Below are 15,563 nucleotides of genomic sequence, written 5' to 3' on the forward strand. Positions count from 1 at the left end.
GCCTCAAAAATCTATCCAACCATGGCCAGTTCCAGTTGGCTTTGAGATATTTATGATGATAATATAATTTTGAGAAATGCAAATTGCAATTTTGATCTGTTAATTAAATAAATGTTAATAGTTGACAGAGTTCCATCATGAATATTTATATATGCTTGGTCTTAAGCAGATTTCATTGTTAATTTGGTTTGATAGGTTTTTTTTTGTTCGTGTTTCACTCAGCGGTGCCAAAAATATTTACGCGTATCTGATTTCAGTGGGCCAAGCCATCAAAAATTTAATAGCTAGCATTACGGCAGTTATTAGCGAGCTCTGTTAATCAACATTACCATAACATAACAAGCAATTACACTGAGAGAAATGGTTGGCTGATATAATATATACGGCAAAGAGTATATGGATTAGATACAGGAAGACCATTATTATTATTATTTATTATTTAACATTCCTATGACATTCTTACTATGTTATTAGTATGTTAGCTAGGAGTAAAAAGTATATGAATTCAGTATTTTCTTCAACATTAGTACACCATTTTTTTCCAAGTGCATCCCCAGTCTTTATTAAAGTGAAATTTTGTTGCTTTATTTATATTCTTTTTTTTTTTTTTTTTTCTTTTTTTTTTTTTGGCAAGCAAATGTTTCTAGTGATGAAAGGCCCGTCAAACCCGGCCACGGTTGTTAGCACTCCAGCGTGTAACAAAAATCAAACGATTTATGTTTTTTTAATTAACCCAACAATTTGTTACGTGCCTCAAACTGACACACACATACACACATACACTTATATGCACACACACTCACACACATAGCATGAGGTAGGTTCAATAAATGGCTGCTCTAGCCATCTAGGAGAGGTAGCTGCCCCAACTCTGTGGCTAGTCAAGCTGTTAGCTGCGCTGTATGGCCATAACGAATTCATATTTTGATTTATTGAATAGAAATCGATTGGATTAATCTAAAGAAATTATATTGCGGCTGCCGTTGCGGCCGACGCGACGGCTTGTCTAAGAAAATTTGCGACGACTGTGCCGCTTTCCTTTCTCTCACACTCCTTCACTCTCTCTCTCTCTCTCTCTCTCTCTTTCTCTCTTTTACTCTGATGAACTCCCAGGAGCGGGTATTGAAATTAAAGAAAAACAGGCAGAAAACTGTTTGTGCCAAGCAATTAAATTTGGTATTTTATTATTATTTATTTATTTTTTAATTTTCAGCCAGAAACTTCCCAAACACGTTGAGGCAAATAAAATGGTAACAGGTTTGGTTAGATTGGCTCTGGGACCTCAGTAGATTTTTGTTAGGCTGTACGAATGGAAGACTCTAAATAAAAGCCATTAAAATAAGTTTAGCAGTATGCAGCTGAAGACAGCTCGTTACTAACTTGACAGTATGAGAGTTAGCTGATATAGCTGGAAAATTGCATATATACATATATGTATACAGTTAAATTGTTCGCTAGTTTCAGTTCAGCCAACAGTAGCCAACGGAACTGCTTAACTATCACTTTAAAAGTCAAATCTATAGCAATCTATAAGCCCAGCCCAAGCCTCGTGCTCCCAGCTGCACGTATTTCGTTCCCATGCCAAAGTAGACGGCAAAAAACCTTTAAACAAATCAAGCTGCGACCACACAAAACCCAACAACAGCAAACAGCAACAAACAACGTCAACAACTGACAAACATTTGAGCGAGCAGCAGAAAAAAAAGAGAAAAAACTGAAAATAAAATCAGCCAACAAAAATGGCCAAAATGCGACACAGACAAAAAACTTGTTGACACAAAGCTCTACACCCATTGTATCTGGGCTATATGGACATGCCAGCTCGCTCTAGCGTGCACTCCCGCTGCCGCTCTCTCGCTCTTGCACTCTGTTGCTCCCTCTCGCTCACGCACACAGCCAAGCGCTCACTTTGTGTCGGCACAATTTAAGTTTCAATGAGCGACTATTTGTTGCAATTTAAACTGAACGCGTTTATAAATTGACGTCGGAAACTGGCGTCGAGCGCTCATAGGAGGCCACCGATAGCCCCCCTCTGCCCTCTGCACCACTGCTGGGCAGGTAACACAGGGACGTTGTGAGCGGGGAACGATGAAGAGGCGGGGAAGGGGCGGAGGGATAGGCCAAATCAACTGGCAGTAGGCAGCGACTGTGACAGCGACAGCGATGCTGCCAGCTGCGGACAGGCAAACATTTTGCACGCTGCGTTGTTGTTGTTACTGTAGTGATACCCTATAGCTGTGGCAATTAAGTGGGTATACTGATATGAGACAGAATATCTACAAATATACATATTCCAAGCCAACATTATAAATTTGTAAATATTTTTTTTATTAATATAATATGTTATATAATAATAATATTTTCTATAATATTTCATAAATATAATTAATAATAAAAATGTATATATATTTCATTAAGTTTGAAAATACTAAAAAAATTATGAAATATATGAAATCAAATATCTATATATGTATAATAAATTAATTTTTGTATAATTAGATTATATAAAAATGTGAATATTAAAAGTTTGCTTGCAGGGTATGCCCAATCTGCACATCGAAACTAGATCACTCTAACAAGCAATTGTTGTTGTTTTTATACTCATTCACGAAAGTGAATCAGTATATTGGTTTTGTGCAATGTCCGTCTTGCTGTCCGTCCGTCTGTCCGTCTGTCCGTCTGTCCGTCCGTCCGTCTGTCCGTCTGTCCGTCTGTCCGTATGAACGCAATCTATTTCGGCGCTATTGAAGCTAGAGACTTGAAATTTGGAACACATACTCGTGTATATCTCCGATTTATAAAGTGTTAAAATTTTCCCGATCCGCCCACTAGGGGCGTGGCAAATCGGAAAATGCATTTTCCGATATACCAGAAATCATGTTTGTTGAAGAGCTAGAAAGCTGAAACTTGGTATGTAGGTCCGCGTTGACCACCCAAGATCACGAGCTATGGCGGATATATCTACGCCCATTGGGGGCGTGGCAAATCGGATAAAACTGTATCTCCTAAAGTTGTAAACCTAGAATGCTGAAATTTTGCACGTCAGCTAATGGTATGATTCTACAAAGTCTGAAGATAAATTATAAGTCTACGCCCGTTGGGGGCGTGGCAAATCGGACCTGAAGATATAGTGATTTTTTAAATTCTCCTATATTTTGGACACTATTGATGGCAGAGACCTCAAATTTTGTATATATACTCGGACTGATCACCCAAGACCAAAAAGTTTTGTCGGATATATGTCCGCCCACAGGGGGCGTGGCAAACCGCAAAAGTTTATATCTCCTAAAGTATAATAGCTAGAAGCTTCAAATTTGGATAGTTGAGTTACTGGTAGCCTCCTCTATCGATTCCCCAAAAATAATTTTTACGCCTCTTTAGGGGCGTGGCATATCGAAAAATACCCTGTAATTTTCACATTTTTTTAGGGTAAGCATTCAAACTTTGCAGTTAGGGTAACGTTATCTCTTTCTAAAAACTGACCAAAAATGAGGTGTCTACGCCCAGTTGGGGCGTGGCAAATCGGAAAAACCTGTATATTCTACAGTATTAGAAGGAAACTTAACTACTAAATTGTTGATGGGATGTGAATGAGTATTCCGCAGTCGGTAACGCCCGACTGCAACGTTCTTACTTGTTCTGGTTTGTGTCCGAAAAAGTTAAGCGACGTTTAAATAACATAAATTAATTTCGACTAGTTATAGTTATCTATAGTTATAGTTGTTTGGCTTTTGTGGTCGACTAATTTGTGCGGTTGGCAGTTTTAATTTACCAGTTGTATATTGTCCGTTAAGGGGAGAGTGCGGGGGAGCGAATAAGTTAGTTTGTCAGCGAACTAATAAATTTTAAATGTGAACGAATTTAACGTTTTCTGGCCGAAATTGAAATTATGTTTTGTTGAATATTATTCTGTAAGACTTGCTTCTATTTGTTGTTGTAATTCTTTTACGTTTCTGTGTTAATTTATTAATCTACTATCAGCTAATTTAAAGCGTAAATGAAGAAGTTTCTGAGAGCCATATTGTTGCGTTTGGGTTAATTTGTTCTCTGGGCTAGATCTATAGGGCCGCCAACAAAGTTATCCTTGGCGTTGCGAGAGCCGAACAAAAGACTCGAAACAAATTAAAAAGCCACGCAACTTAAGTTTTTTCCATTTGTAAAACGTTGGTAACAATGGGCCGCTCCCCACAATCAACACCATCGAGTGGCGATCGCGTCGAGGCAGACGCATTGGCACCACGATTCACAAACACTTAATGATGGATTTTACACTTGGCTAATAGTTTTTTGATACAAAATTTAACGCCAAAGCCAAATTACAATAGGCACTCACACTCACGCACCTCCGCCCTGGCCACACACAGCAGAAACTTAATTAGTTTTCAAAGTGCAGCCAACATCGAATATCAGAAAGAATGATAAATTGTTGCAAAGAGTCGGCTCACTCGCTCGCTGCTTGGCTGCTTCCAAGCTGTCTGGACCGATCTGTGTTTCTGTGCCGATATACATATATTGAGTTACGATGTCAGCGGCGTGGATCATTAAAATTACAGAGTTTCCCAAGTTCCCAAGAAATGCCAGGCTGGCCGCAACAGCTGGTGCACTGTGGCATCCACATCAGAAAATAATAATAATAAAAAAACAAGTAAGAAAACTCTAGTCGAGAGTGCTCGACTAGATACTACCCTGAACCCAACAAATAAAAATGCTCATTTAGTATGGCTGAAATTTCAATTTCGATGTATTTAAAAATATAAATAAAATACCAAACTCATTTAATAAAATATAAAAATATTTTGAAACAATTAAAAAAAATTAACATCAGTTGCATCGATCGGGATTCGAACCGCGACTCCTCGATCGAGCGTCATGCTGCTAACACACTAGGCCACCTCACTCCTGGTAGTGGCGCTGGCAAAACTCAAATAGATTCACTGCTGCAGCGCCATCTACCAAAACTAAACGAAACTAACTGCTGATGTGATTCTAAGAATTTGCTAGAATAACCAAACTATTAAAAACGCACATAAAGTATAGTTAAAATTTCAATTTCGGTGTATTTAAAAATATAAATTAAATAGAAAACGTATTTATGAAAATATAAAAATATTTTGAAACAATTAAAAAAAATTAACATCAGTGTTGCACCGATCGGGATTCGAACCGCGACTTTTTGCTCGAGCGTCATGCATCTAACACACTAGGCCACCCCACTCCTGCTGGTGGCGCTGGCAAAACTCAAATAGATTCACTGCTGCTGCGCCATCTACCAAAACTAAACGAAACTAACAGCTGATGTGATTAAACGAATGTTTTTGTTGTAGCTGCTGCACGTGCGTTTGTTAATTGGCGAAATATTTGATTATTTTTTATTAATTTTTGACTGAACGGAATTTAATGAAACTTTCAGCATATGATCTACATATTATATTATATATTTGAGAAATTAAAAAAAAAGAAAAATCATTCACAATTAGCTATAGAGGCATCTGATTTGAACTTGAATGTTTTTACTCGATAAAAACATAACGGGATGATTTATCGAATTTTAAAAGCAAACTCGACGTCCGCGCTGTATATACGGTCATTTTAAAAAAAAATTCAAGTCTCTAGCTCTTATATCTTCGGAAATCGACGCGTTCAAACATACGGACAGACGGACAGACGGACGGACGGACAGACGGACAGACGGACAGACGGACAGACAGACAGACGGACAGGGCCAAATCGACTCAGCTCGTCGCCCTGATCAAGAATATATATACTTTGTGGGGTCTGCCACGCCTCCTTCTGCCTGTTACATACATTTCAACAAAACCATTATACCCTGATTTCCCATTTTCAATGGGTTCAGGGTATAATAAATAAAAGGAAAAAACTTTATAATTTTTCAATAAGAAGAGTCCACCAAAACTAAATTAGCTGAACGCAGGGAACGAGAGCGCATGCAAATTTCACAGGAATCAAAAACGCGAAACGTACAAATAATAATAAAAATAATCAAGAAGAAGCAGCACAGCAGATAGGCTTATATATAGGTATACCAAGCCCAAAAAGTCGTTGCAGCCGCGTGTGACTTATGACTGAGGCGCAGACTGAACTCGGGCCGGGACTGGGGTTGTCTCTGAAGAGCTGGGATTGGGACTGCGACTGGACCTTAGCCTGAGCCTGAGCCTGTGCCTGTGCCAGGGTCTGTGCCTCGAACTGGCATCGTGTGTCTCGTTTCGTTTTGGCCCATGTGCAGACAGTTGCGAAATTATATTTGTGCAGCGTCATGCAGCACCATTGTGTTCAAGCACTGGCGTCCGAGCAGGGATCGAGCGAGCCAAGCGGACGACTCCGCGGCCGATTTGTCAGTGCAGACGAATAGTTTAACTGGCCCAAGTGCTTTTGCATACACTCAAAGAAAAGTATATATATATAACTAAGATAAACCAGCAATGTATGCAAGTCGAAAGTTTTGTTTCCAATTGTGAACCAAGGCTTTATATGGATCACAAACTGGGAAAACGATGAATACAGTTTAGTCTAAGAGACTCTAGTCTCTACGAACCACAGCTTTTCTCTGAGTGCATTTGGCTTTGCAGGTTGCTCGCGGACACTGTGAGAGGCTGCCCTAGTCCCTTGGCCAGGCTACATCATCGTCATCGTGCTATTCAAACAAATGATTTACAAAATGTTAAATGAATTATGCATTCTGCATATGCGACTGGGCCATTTCGTGCCATTTTTCATATTAGCTCCAAGTGCAGAACCTGTGCCAGCGACTCCAGCCTCAGCCGCAGCTCCAGCTCGAATACGGACTTCGACTCCAACTCTGGTGTTGGCTTTAATAAATTGGCGTGGGGTGCGCCTGCAGCAATTGTTGTTGTTGCTGTTGTTGCTAGTGTTGTTGTTGTTGTTGTTGTTGTTGTTGTTCGCTTTGACCATTGTGGCTAAGCGTTGGGAATTCTATGCTGAGTCGAGCAATGTCAATGCCTAAGCAAATATAGCAATGCTTTAGCCGCAGACCTTTAATAATCAAGTCATATAAATTGAGTGCATTTTTCATAATAAATGAAGGGAATTGTCTAAATTATGCTGCTCAGCAAACTGGATACATCGATGGCAGAGTGCGTGTGGGTTTCCGAGGAGACTTTCGCACGTGGGAAACAGCATAGATCAGGCAGGATGATGATTACAGCATTTCAAAAGTTGTCAAGACAGAGAAAATGGGAAAAGTAAGAGGCGTGACATGATGATATATTACATTAGAACTCAATCAAAAATTTGCCGATTACAAAAAGAGATCTCGCTCGTAGCATTTAGGGTTTCCCTTTAAAGTTAACCAAAATTACTCTAGTATAGGAAAAGAAATAATCTTTCTCCCTCTACCTTTATCTTTAAGAAGTTCTCGCACTCTCTCTTAAATTATAAACATATCGAGTAGCACATCATTATAAAATCTAGGCAAGGAACACAATCAAAATCGGGTAGCGAGTCAATGTCCAAGTGTCTTCATTAAGCAGGTAAAATATGTTGATGTGCCTTAAAACAATATTTGCTCACTTTTGGCCCAAACATCTCTGTTTAGTTAGCAATTAAAGCGGCTCGATGGGTGTGATTGTGTGGGGTGTGGGCAGGGGCGGGCAATGCTGCTGCAGCAGTTGCAACAAGTGCAACACCCCCAGAGCCCGAACATAATGTCTATGCTGGCTGTCAGGGCTGATGTTGTAAACAACAGGCGCAGCATATTTAGTATGTGTGAAGAAAATGAATGTGCAACATGAGGCAAGCGGCAGCAATCGAGCCTCGAGACTAACAGTAGCCAGGGATAGAGCCGACCAGCTAATTATGTTGAAAGAGTATCAACTGCAGCCCATTCGCTTCTCTGATGCTCTGCAAATATTGAGAAGCTGATGGAGAAGAGAGAGTATTATAACTAAATTTAATAGATATCAGAGCTAAAGTCGTTTATTAATGCTTCTCTCATCTCTTAGGGTATATCAAAACTAGAGACGAGCAATTTTCCATGTCTGCATTCGGATAGTTCACTCACTCGTCGCCCCTTTACAGAGCACAACTGGGCTGAGCATACTCAACTAGAGCAGTCTTACGTGCTCTCTATTCACGCCGAGCACTTGAGCCTTCAGCAAGACCCTTGGCCTGCACTAAAACTGATTTATGGGCTATGCAGGGCCAGACTTGAAGGCGACTGCGGCTGTGGCTGCATCTTCGCCTGCTGAAAGTTTCAAGTATTCAGAATTGTCGACAAAGGCAAAAAGGCAAAAGGTAAACTATGCATAAATATCAAAGAACATTGCATTGTTTTTGCGTGCGCGCAATAAAACAAATTATAATATAAACTGAACTTTAAGTTAACATATAAAATATAAGTAGTACGTCCCATGTAAATTGATGTGTGTGAATGTGTGTGTGTTTGTTTAACTGATCATTGAACGTTGGGCGGGATTAGCTTGAGCTGTTCGTGCAACTGCTGATTGAACTGTTGCATCAGATCCTCCTGCTTATCCAGGCGCTGCGTCGTATTGAACTTTGTCTCCGAATTATATAGCATGCCCACCTTTGTGGCTATATCCTCCTCCAGCTCTGGATTGTGCTCGACGCTCTCCTTGTAGTAGTTGGTACAAGTGCGCAGTGCATGCTCAGCGAGGCGTGCCACATGCTTCTTATAGGTCAGAGCCGGAGGATCATTATCGTTGTGAGCTAGGTCCATGACGACATCTTCCTCTGGCTCGGTGCGCCGATAGAACCGTACGCTGGGCACATAGTTGCAAATGCTGTAGGCGCTGCTGTTCGCTGTGCTGCTGCTATTTCCACTGTTGCCAGTTGGCAGCGAATGGCAGCTACTGCTGTTCGAGCTACTTCCGCCCTTTTTCTCCTTGCCCTTGCCATCTTTGGGAATTTTTGGCAGTGCCTCATCTCGGCTGCATATTTTCACTGATTTCGTACTGTTCTTGGCCGAGTCGTTCAGCTCATCGTCGCTGGGATATTGAACTCCTTTCTCCTCGCTGGCAATGCTTGTCTGGGAGCGCTGCTTCGGCAGTTGCTCACTCTTCATTTTTCTGCCTCGCGATCGAGCTCTGCGCTCGCCAGGCCTATTATAGCCAATCCTCTCAAGTCGGGCGGTCCTCTCATAACTATCGCTGTGATCGCTGTAGATAACTTGTATGGGGCTGCTCGCACGATCGCGATATTTTTTGGTCGCATTTGGCATGGAGAGTGTGCTGCTAATTAGGGAAGTGTTTGCACTCGTATTCTGGCTGCTTAAATAATAATCATCGCCGCTATCATTTTCATATGCCAAAGAGCCATCATTAGTATCAGTGGAAGATACACGCATATCGCTAGTGGATCGTTCAGTGGGCCATGTCGAGTTCATTGCGGAATGCAGCGATTTGTGACTTTTGCTCGATGCACTCTCTGATTTATTGAGTCTGTGGCCGTGTCGACGGGACTTGCGTATGTCACACGATTCAGAGCGCTCAGTTTCACAATGCTTATCAGCATTGAGCACATGAAAATCCTTTAGCATCAAAAACTTACGCCGTTCAATGCGCGGTGGGAAAAACCTTGCCAATTGAGCCAGCCATTTCAACTTCTCATCTTTGCTGAAGCTCTTCTGGCTTTGCTCTTCGACTTCACTCGATGAATTATGGTTACTATTTGACTTATGCTGAGAGCTGTATGCTTGGGACTCGATTTCTTCTTGGCTCATGGAGGAATCTAAGGAATTATCATTCATTTCATCGACCCGATCAGCATCACTTTTATATTCACTGCTTGCCAAAGGCTGCTCTTCTATAGCTTCGAATGAAATATTTGATGTATTTTCTTCATATTGTTTACTCTTTTCACTTTTACTAACAACGCTTTTTGCAGAATTAAGGGAAGTATTGCTCATAGCTTCCTCGGCTTGACTAAAACTTTCATTATATTCACTTCTCTGGGATATTATCTCTAGGGAATAGGTAGAACCATTTGCTTCATTTTGTTCCCAAATGTTGCTCTTCCCAGAGCTGGGCTCGTTATCAGTCTCGTGATTAGCATAATCAACAGAGCTATTTTCCTTAAACTGCTTCTGATAAACAGCACTTACTCTGGTACTCGTCTTCCGGGACTTACGCTCTGGAGAAAGTTTTATGGAACTTTGTACCTCGTTTGTACTTGTATTTACTTTTTTGCTCTTACTGCCAGATTGCTTTGAATTTAGGCATTCTTCAGACTTCTTTGGGCTTGAATTCATTTGATTGCTGCTTTCAGTTCGAGAGGAACCAGCTTTAGCTGGAGTTTTCCGTAAGGGTTCCGAAGAACGTATATAAATTTCACAATGTTCAAATTGCAGCACCTTGGATTTTCCAACATCATTCTCGGTTAACTTTGAACAGTTTTGTAGAGACTGTGAACGAGGCTTCTCACTGCCCTCAGACATTTCACTCCGGAGTTCAGCATGGCTTTCGGATTTGATGCTATTTCGTTCGCGAGTAGAGCCTTTAAATTCCGAGCGGCTTGAGTGGCTCTCGACAGGCTCATGATACTCTGATTGAACATTTTTCATCTCAGCTACGTATTCAACAAAATTTTTTGTGTAGCCTGAGCGTAAGGCCCGCTTGAAGCTATCAATCATGTCCAACTCTTCTGGCATTAAGTATTTGCACTCATCCTCGGTAAAATAATGATCATTCGTTGATGATTGACGGTATTCCGATTCCTTATCGCTTTCATTTGAGGTCTCTGTAGTGCTTTCACCGTCTTTATGGAGCTCGCCTAAGTTATGCACCCATCGGGCTGTACGTTCTCTGGATTTGGATCTGAAAAAGTCTTCGCTTTGATTTGTTTCCTTATGGGTAATTATTCGATAGATCTGCTCGGCTTTTTTCTGACGGGCTCGTGACTCCTCGCAAATTTCACTATAGATTTGACTGAAAGTTTTCGACTCATCACTCGAGGTTTGCGTAACCTGACTTAATTCTGTGTCTGATTGTTCCTTTCGTGACGAGTTCTGTTGTTCATGTCCTGGTCCCTCATTCTTTTTCGTGCTTGACTCTTTGGATTTTGAGATTTCGGCTTTTTCACGATTGGTCAATGAAGTTTCATCGTTAAAGGTTTCTGGATCAATTTTGCGTACGAAATTTCTTATGGCTATATTATGCGGGATATTATGATTATAGGCCGCATCCTGCTCTGCAATTACCTGTTTTACATAAACATCCGCACGTTTCTTGCATTTCTTATATAGACTAGCATTGCTGCCATCAGATATGTTTATGTTGGATGCAAACTTTTGATGATCATGCTGGCGAATCGTCTCCCTTTTCTGCTCATATAGCTCCCGATCCCATTCAACTATTTCACTGCTTGAGTTGAAACTTACATCTTGTGACACGGAAAACACATTCGGCTTAGAATTGGTTTTGTTTTCGGGACGCCGCTGCTGACGGCGATTTGATGATATATTTTGAGACATGGAACGGTCTTTTGGATTCCGGGAAGTAGCACAAGTCCGATTTATAAAACAAAAACTTTTTCAAGTAGAAAAGCGAGTCCAATATCAACTAGCTTCGAGCTAGGTTCAATGTGTTCTGTGTGTTTGATTGTGTGCTAGTGTTCTACATGGCGTAATGATTGCTACTTGACATAAATAACACTGAAGCTGTGTTATCACATGGCTTACTAAACACAAGCACACACATTTCATCACAATAATGACCTTTGCTTTCAGCACAATCATCAATTTGTGTTCAGGCCTATGCCACACACCAAACACCAAACACCCACACACACTCACACAGAGAACAACTGCAACAACTTGGCAGCCAAAAGGGAGCCAAACAACTAGCCATGTGCTAGGCCACAAAACATAATACCAAATACAGCAATCAATTAGCTGCAGCAACAGGAAAACTTTACAGGAAAAAAAACTTGCAAGCTAAAAATAATTTTGGAGGAAATTTTTTTAGCTAGACGAAACCGGAATGCTCTAAGGCTGACAGTTAAACATGTATAAAATAAAATACCATTTATGTGCATTACTTAAGTATAGCTAATGGAAACTCTTGCATGGTGAATGGCATATAGAAATAGAATATAATATATTAATTTAATTTAATTAAATTAATTTAATAATATAATAAGAATTTGATGATATCCTGAAGAGATAAGAGAAATATATATAGAGATGATTCAGTATAAATCTCTAAGTGAATTATGCAGATGATATGTGTGAGAGTCTGAAATATAATAATATAATATAATAATATATATGAATATAAACTATAAACTAGCAACTATAGATATACAGTCCGAGAGATAAAAAGTCATTAAGAGCAATAACATTATTCATGGCATCAATGATACCCTAACAGTTCACGAAATGTAAAGTGCCTCCAAAACTTGAAGTTGCCCACACAGCGCGCCCGAGAGTGCAACCAGCACAATGGAGGCGGGGCTTGGGGGCGTTAGTTTTGAGGTGATGCTGCTGGCAACTAAAGGCCGATCCGTTAGCAAGGGCCATTAGTGTCATTTAGCAGCTAATTATGCAGCGCTTGTGAATTACTTTTTAATTTGTTGCTGCGCGTGCACCAAAAATAAATAAAGAAACGCAACAGCCAGAGGAGCTGCCCCAAGAGCAGTGGCTGGGCTACAACTACTACAAAACTCAAGTGGCAAAAATGTTCGAGTGGATCCCCGACAAAAGTTTTTGGACTGCGGCAGCCAGCTTGGCTGCTGCTGCTGCTGCTGCTGCTGATTGCTGATGCTGCCTGCCGGTCTGTTCTCCACTTGGACTTGACTCCTTCTGTTGTTCTTTGCCGTGGCACGTGCTGGGGGCGTTCACTTTAATTTAGCTGCCTACCGTAGGGCACCCGAGGGCACACTGTGCGCCTCGCCTGCTCTGGCCAAAAACAGACGAGCGTCTGCCTCGCTGGCCAAATGGGCGTGGGCTTTGCATATAGAAATTATGTTGTTAGCAGGAGCCGCAGATGCTGTTAAACCCAAGTGTTGGAAGTAGGCGAATGGAGTGGCCTTTGAAGCAGGTTTTAGTAAGTAGTTGAAAGGAAGTTTAAGGAGCATACAGAAATTAAGAGATCTATGTTGAATCGAAGGGCAGTAGCTTACAGAATATGTTTATGCATTATTTTTGAAAATAAAAGTGAAATGAATAACAAGTTACAAGTTAAGTTAAGTTAAGAAGAATAAAGTTTAACTATTTAATAATTTCATATTCATGCATTTAAATAAAATGCGCTGCAACATCTCTTCTGCTTAAGCTTTAGTATTTATTGCCTTATCCTGATTAACTTTATTCCGCTGATATTTCCAATTAGCTTGCCGCTTATTTCAGTTCGGGTATTTGTATCGCCCGGTTTTGCCTTTTGATCTTCACGCCTTCAGTTGGCACGCTTCGAGCCGTGCAATTCTCTGTTCCAAGTGTTAATTAGACAAAGCTAATTAAAAATTTTACGCACACACAAGGCTCAGCGCCGGGCAGCCTGCTCGGCAAGCTCGCCTCAATCAGACAGCAGCGTCTCGACCAAAAAAGCCTTGCTGCAATCGAGCGGACTGAGGAGCACTCCAAATGCGGCGCAAGATACATTTATTAAATTCGCTCATTCGGCTCGATTGGAGCCCGAGCAGCATAAATCGTTCGACTGACATGCGACAAAACGTGCAGGTTACATTTGTTGCGGTTCGATTGAAGGAGCGACCAGAGACGAGCAGCGATCAGCGATCGACGAACGACGATCAACGACGGGCTGATGGGTAATTAAAAATTGATCACGTTTAACAAAATGCTACTGAAACAATATATCACAGTGCCCCGGGGGCAGGCACCAGCTGCAAGGGGACTGGGCGAGGGCAACTGGACGCAATGTTGACAAAGTCACAACGACGATCACAGATTGAAGATTGAACATATCGATCGCTTTGGCTGCCACATTAAAGTCAGAGCTACAGGTTACAGATTTCTCTCTCTCTCTCTCCCGTTCTGTCTACCCCTCCCGCCCTCTCTCTCACTCTTTCCCTCTGGTTATTGTTGCTTTATTTTGTTTTTGTTTTTGTTTTTTTCGCTGTCAGTCCATCAATAATTCATTGCGACTGAGTGATCTATTCAAGCAACGATCGCCAAGCAACTGCAGCACTGGAACGCGAGAAAAAAGATATTCCGCTTGTCAGCCGCGGCACAAGTGTTTTTTATATTCCTCTTCGCATTATGCCAAAACAAAATTGTGCCATAAATATAATAATGATAAGTAAGGGGAGCAAAAAAGGAGAGTTGAGACAGTAGAGACAGCTACAATGGACGCTGTTCCGCTCATTATTATTAGCCGAGTTGAAGAACCCTTCAGAACGGGTGTTGGTTTTTCACAATGCACTTCGGAGCTGACAAAAGGAATGCGAATGCGAATGCGATGGGTCCTCCTTTGATTGAAAATTGCCGCTGCAATTTTTGACAGCACTTCAGATGCGTTATTAATGCGTGCAATGCGGTAGGCCAAATCAATTTTCCACTCCATCTCTCTCTACCTCTCTAGCTCCCTCTCTCTCTGTGCGTATCTCTGCCCTCTGAATGAGTTTAGCTAATGGACTGCAATCGACTTGGCCCAGTCCAAGCTTTAACCCTTGACATGCCGATCGGAAAAACATTGCGAGGTGTTGACAAAACATAAAGTTCGTGTGAATGCCAACACGTTGTGACAATTGTTTGACAACAACAACAACCACAACAGCAGAAACAGAAGAACTATGAAAAGGTCCTCAGCGCGAAGACAGCATCATGACTCTCCTCCCACCATCCACAGCTCTCTGAGCTCTGCTCCCGGCAAACTCGCCTCGCAATCATCGATAACATTTTCGCAGTTGTTGTTGCCGTTGTAAAACGTGCAGGCCGCGCGCGAACATTCGAAATATGCAAATGCCACAAGGAGAGCAACAACAATTGCAAACAACCCAAGGCAAAGCAAATGCGGCATAACGACAATTCGTTACGCTAATCAATTGAAATTGTTTGATTTTATTATTTTTTATAAACTTTAAATTAAATATACATTATTCTGCGATAAATTTATTTATTTTTTTACAATTTGAATTTTTTTTACTATAAAAAAATACATTTTAATTTTATAGATATTTACTGCAGTTGCGAAAAAATATGAAGTAAGGAAATATTGAATAAAAAACGTAAGTTTTATATTAAAAAAAATAAACAAATAAATATATATTAATAGTGCAACTTGTCCAAGAGCTTTGTAAAATTTCTAATTTTAAAAATTTATTAAAATATTCTATTAAAAATAAAGCATATAAAGTAAAGTAAATTTTGGCTAAAATTATTTAAAATATTTTCTGCTCACAATGAAAATTAATTCGCTTATATTTTGCTTGAAAATATAAATAATTGAAATGATTCTTTTCATTTTAATTCAACTATAAAGAAGGAATTTCAAGATATTCAAGAGCTAGTTTCTCTTAGAATTTTTTATCAATCTATTAATTTTATTTTATTTTATTTTATTTATTAATTTATTTTTTCAGAACCAGTTTCGAATATTTGATATTTCCGA

At 40.4% G+C, this 15,563-nt stretch overlaps 1 protein-coding gene across 1 annotated transcript; it reads right to left on the reverse strand.

Moving 5' to 3' along the window:
• Positions 1-8,304: 8,304 nt before the first annotated feature.
• laf (labial associated factor) lies at positions 8,305-11,660 on the reverse strand. Its single transcript, XM_089474719.1, has one exon. The coding sequence runs from the start codon at positions 11,465-11,467 to the stop codon at positions 8,432-8,434; it is 3,036 nt and encodes a 1,011-aa protein (XP_089330845.1). The 5' UTR covers positions 11,468-11,660; the 3' UTR covers positions 8,305-8,431.
• Positions 11,661-15,563: the final 3,903 nt, after the last annotated feature.

This window comes from Drosophila arizonae, chromosome 2, assembly GCF_054131065.1.
Source record: "Drosophila arizonae isolate 15081-1271.41 chromosome 2, UAZ_ARI_1.0, whole genome shotgun sequence".
NCBI lineage: Eukaryota > Metazoa > Arthropoda > Insecta > Diptera > Drosophilidae > Drosophila > Drosophila arizonae.

Excerpts from the sequence above, each read along its gene's own strand:
- laf (XM_089474719.1), bottom strand. The coding sequence starts at position 11,467 with ATGTCTCAAAATATATCATCAAATCGCCGTCAGCAGCGGCGTCCCGAA.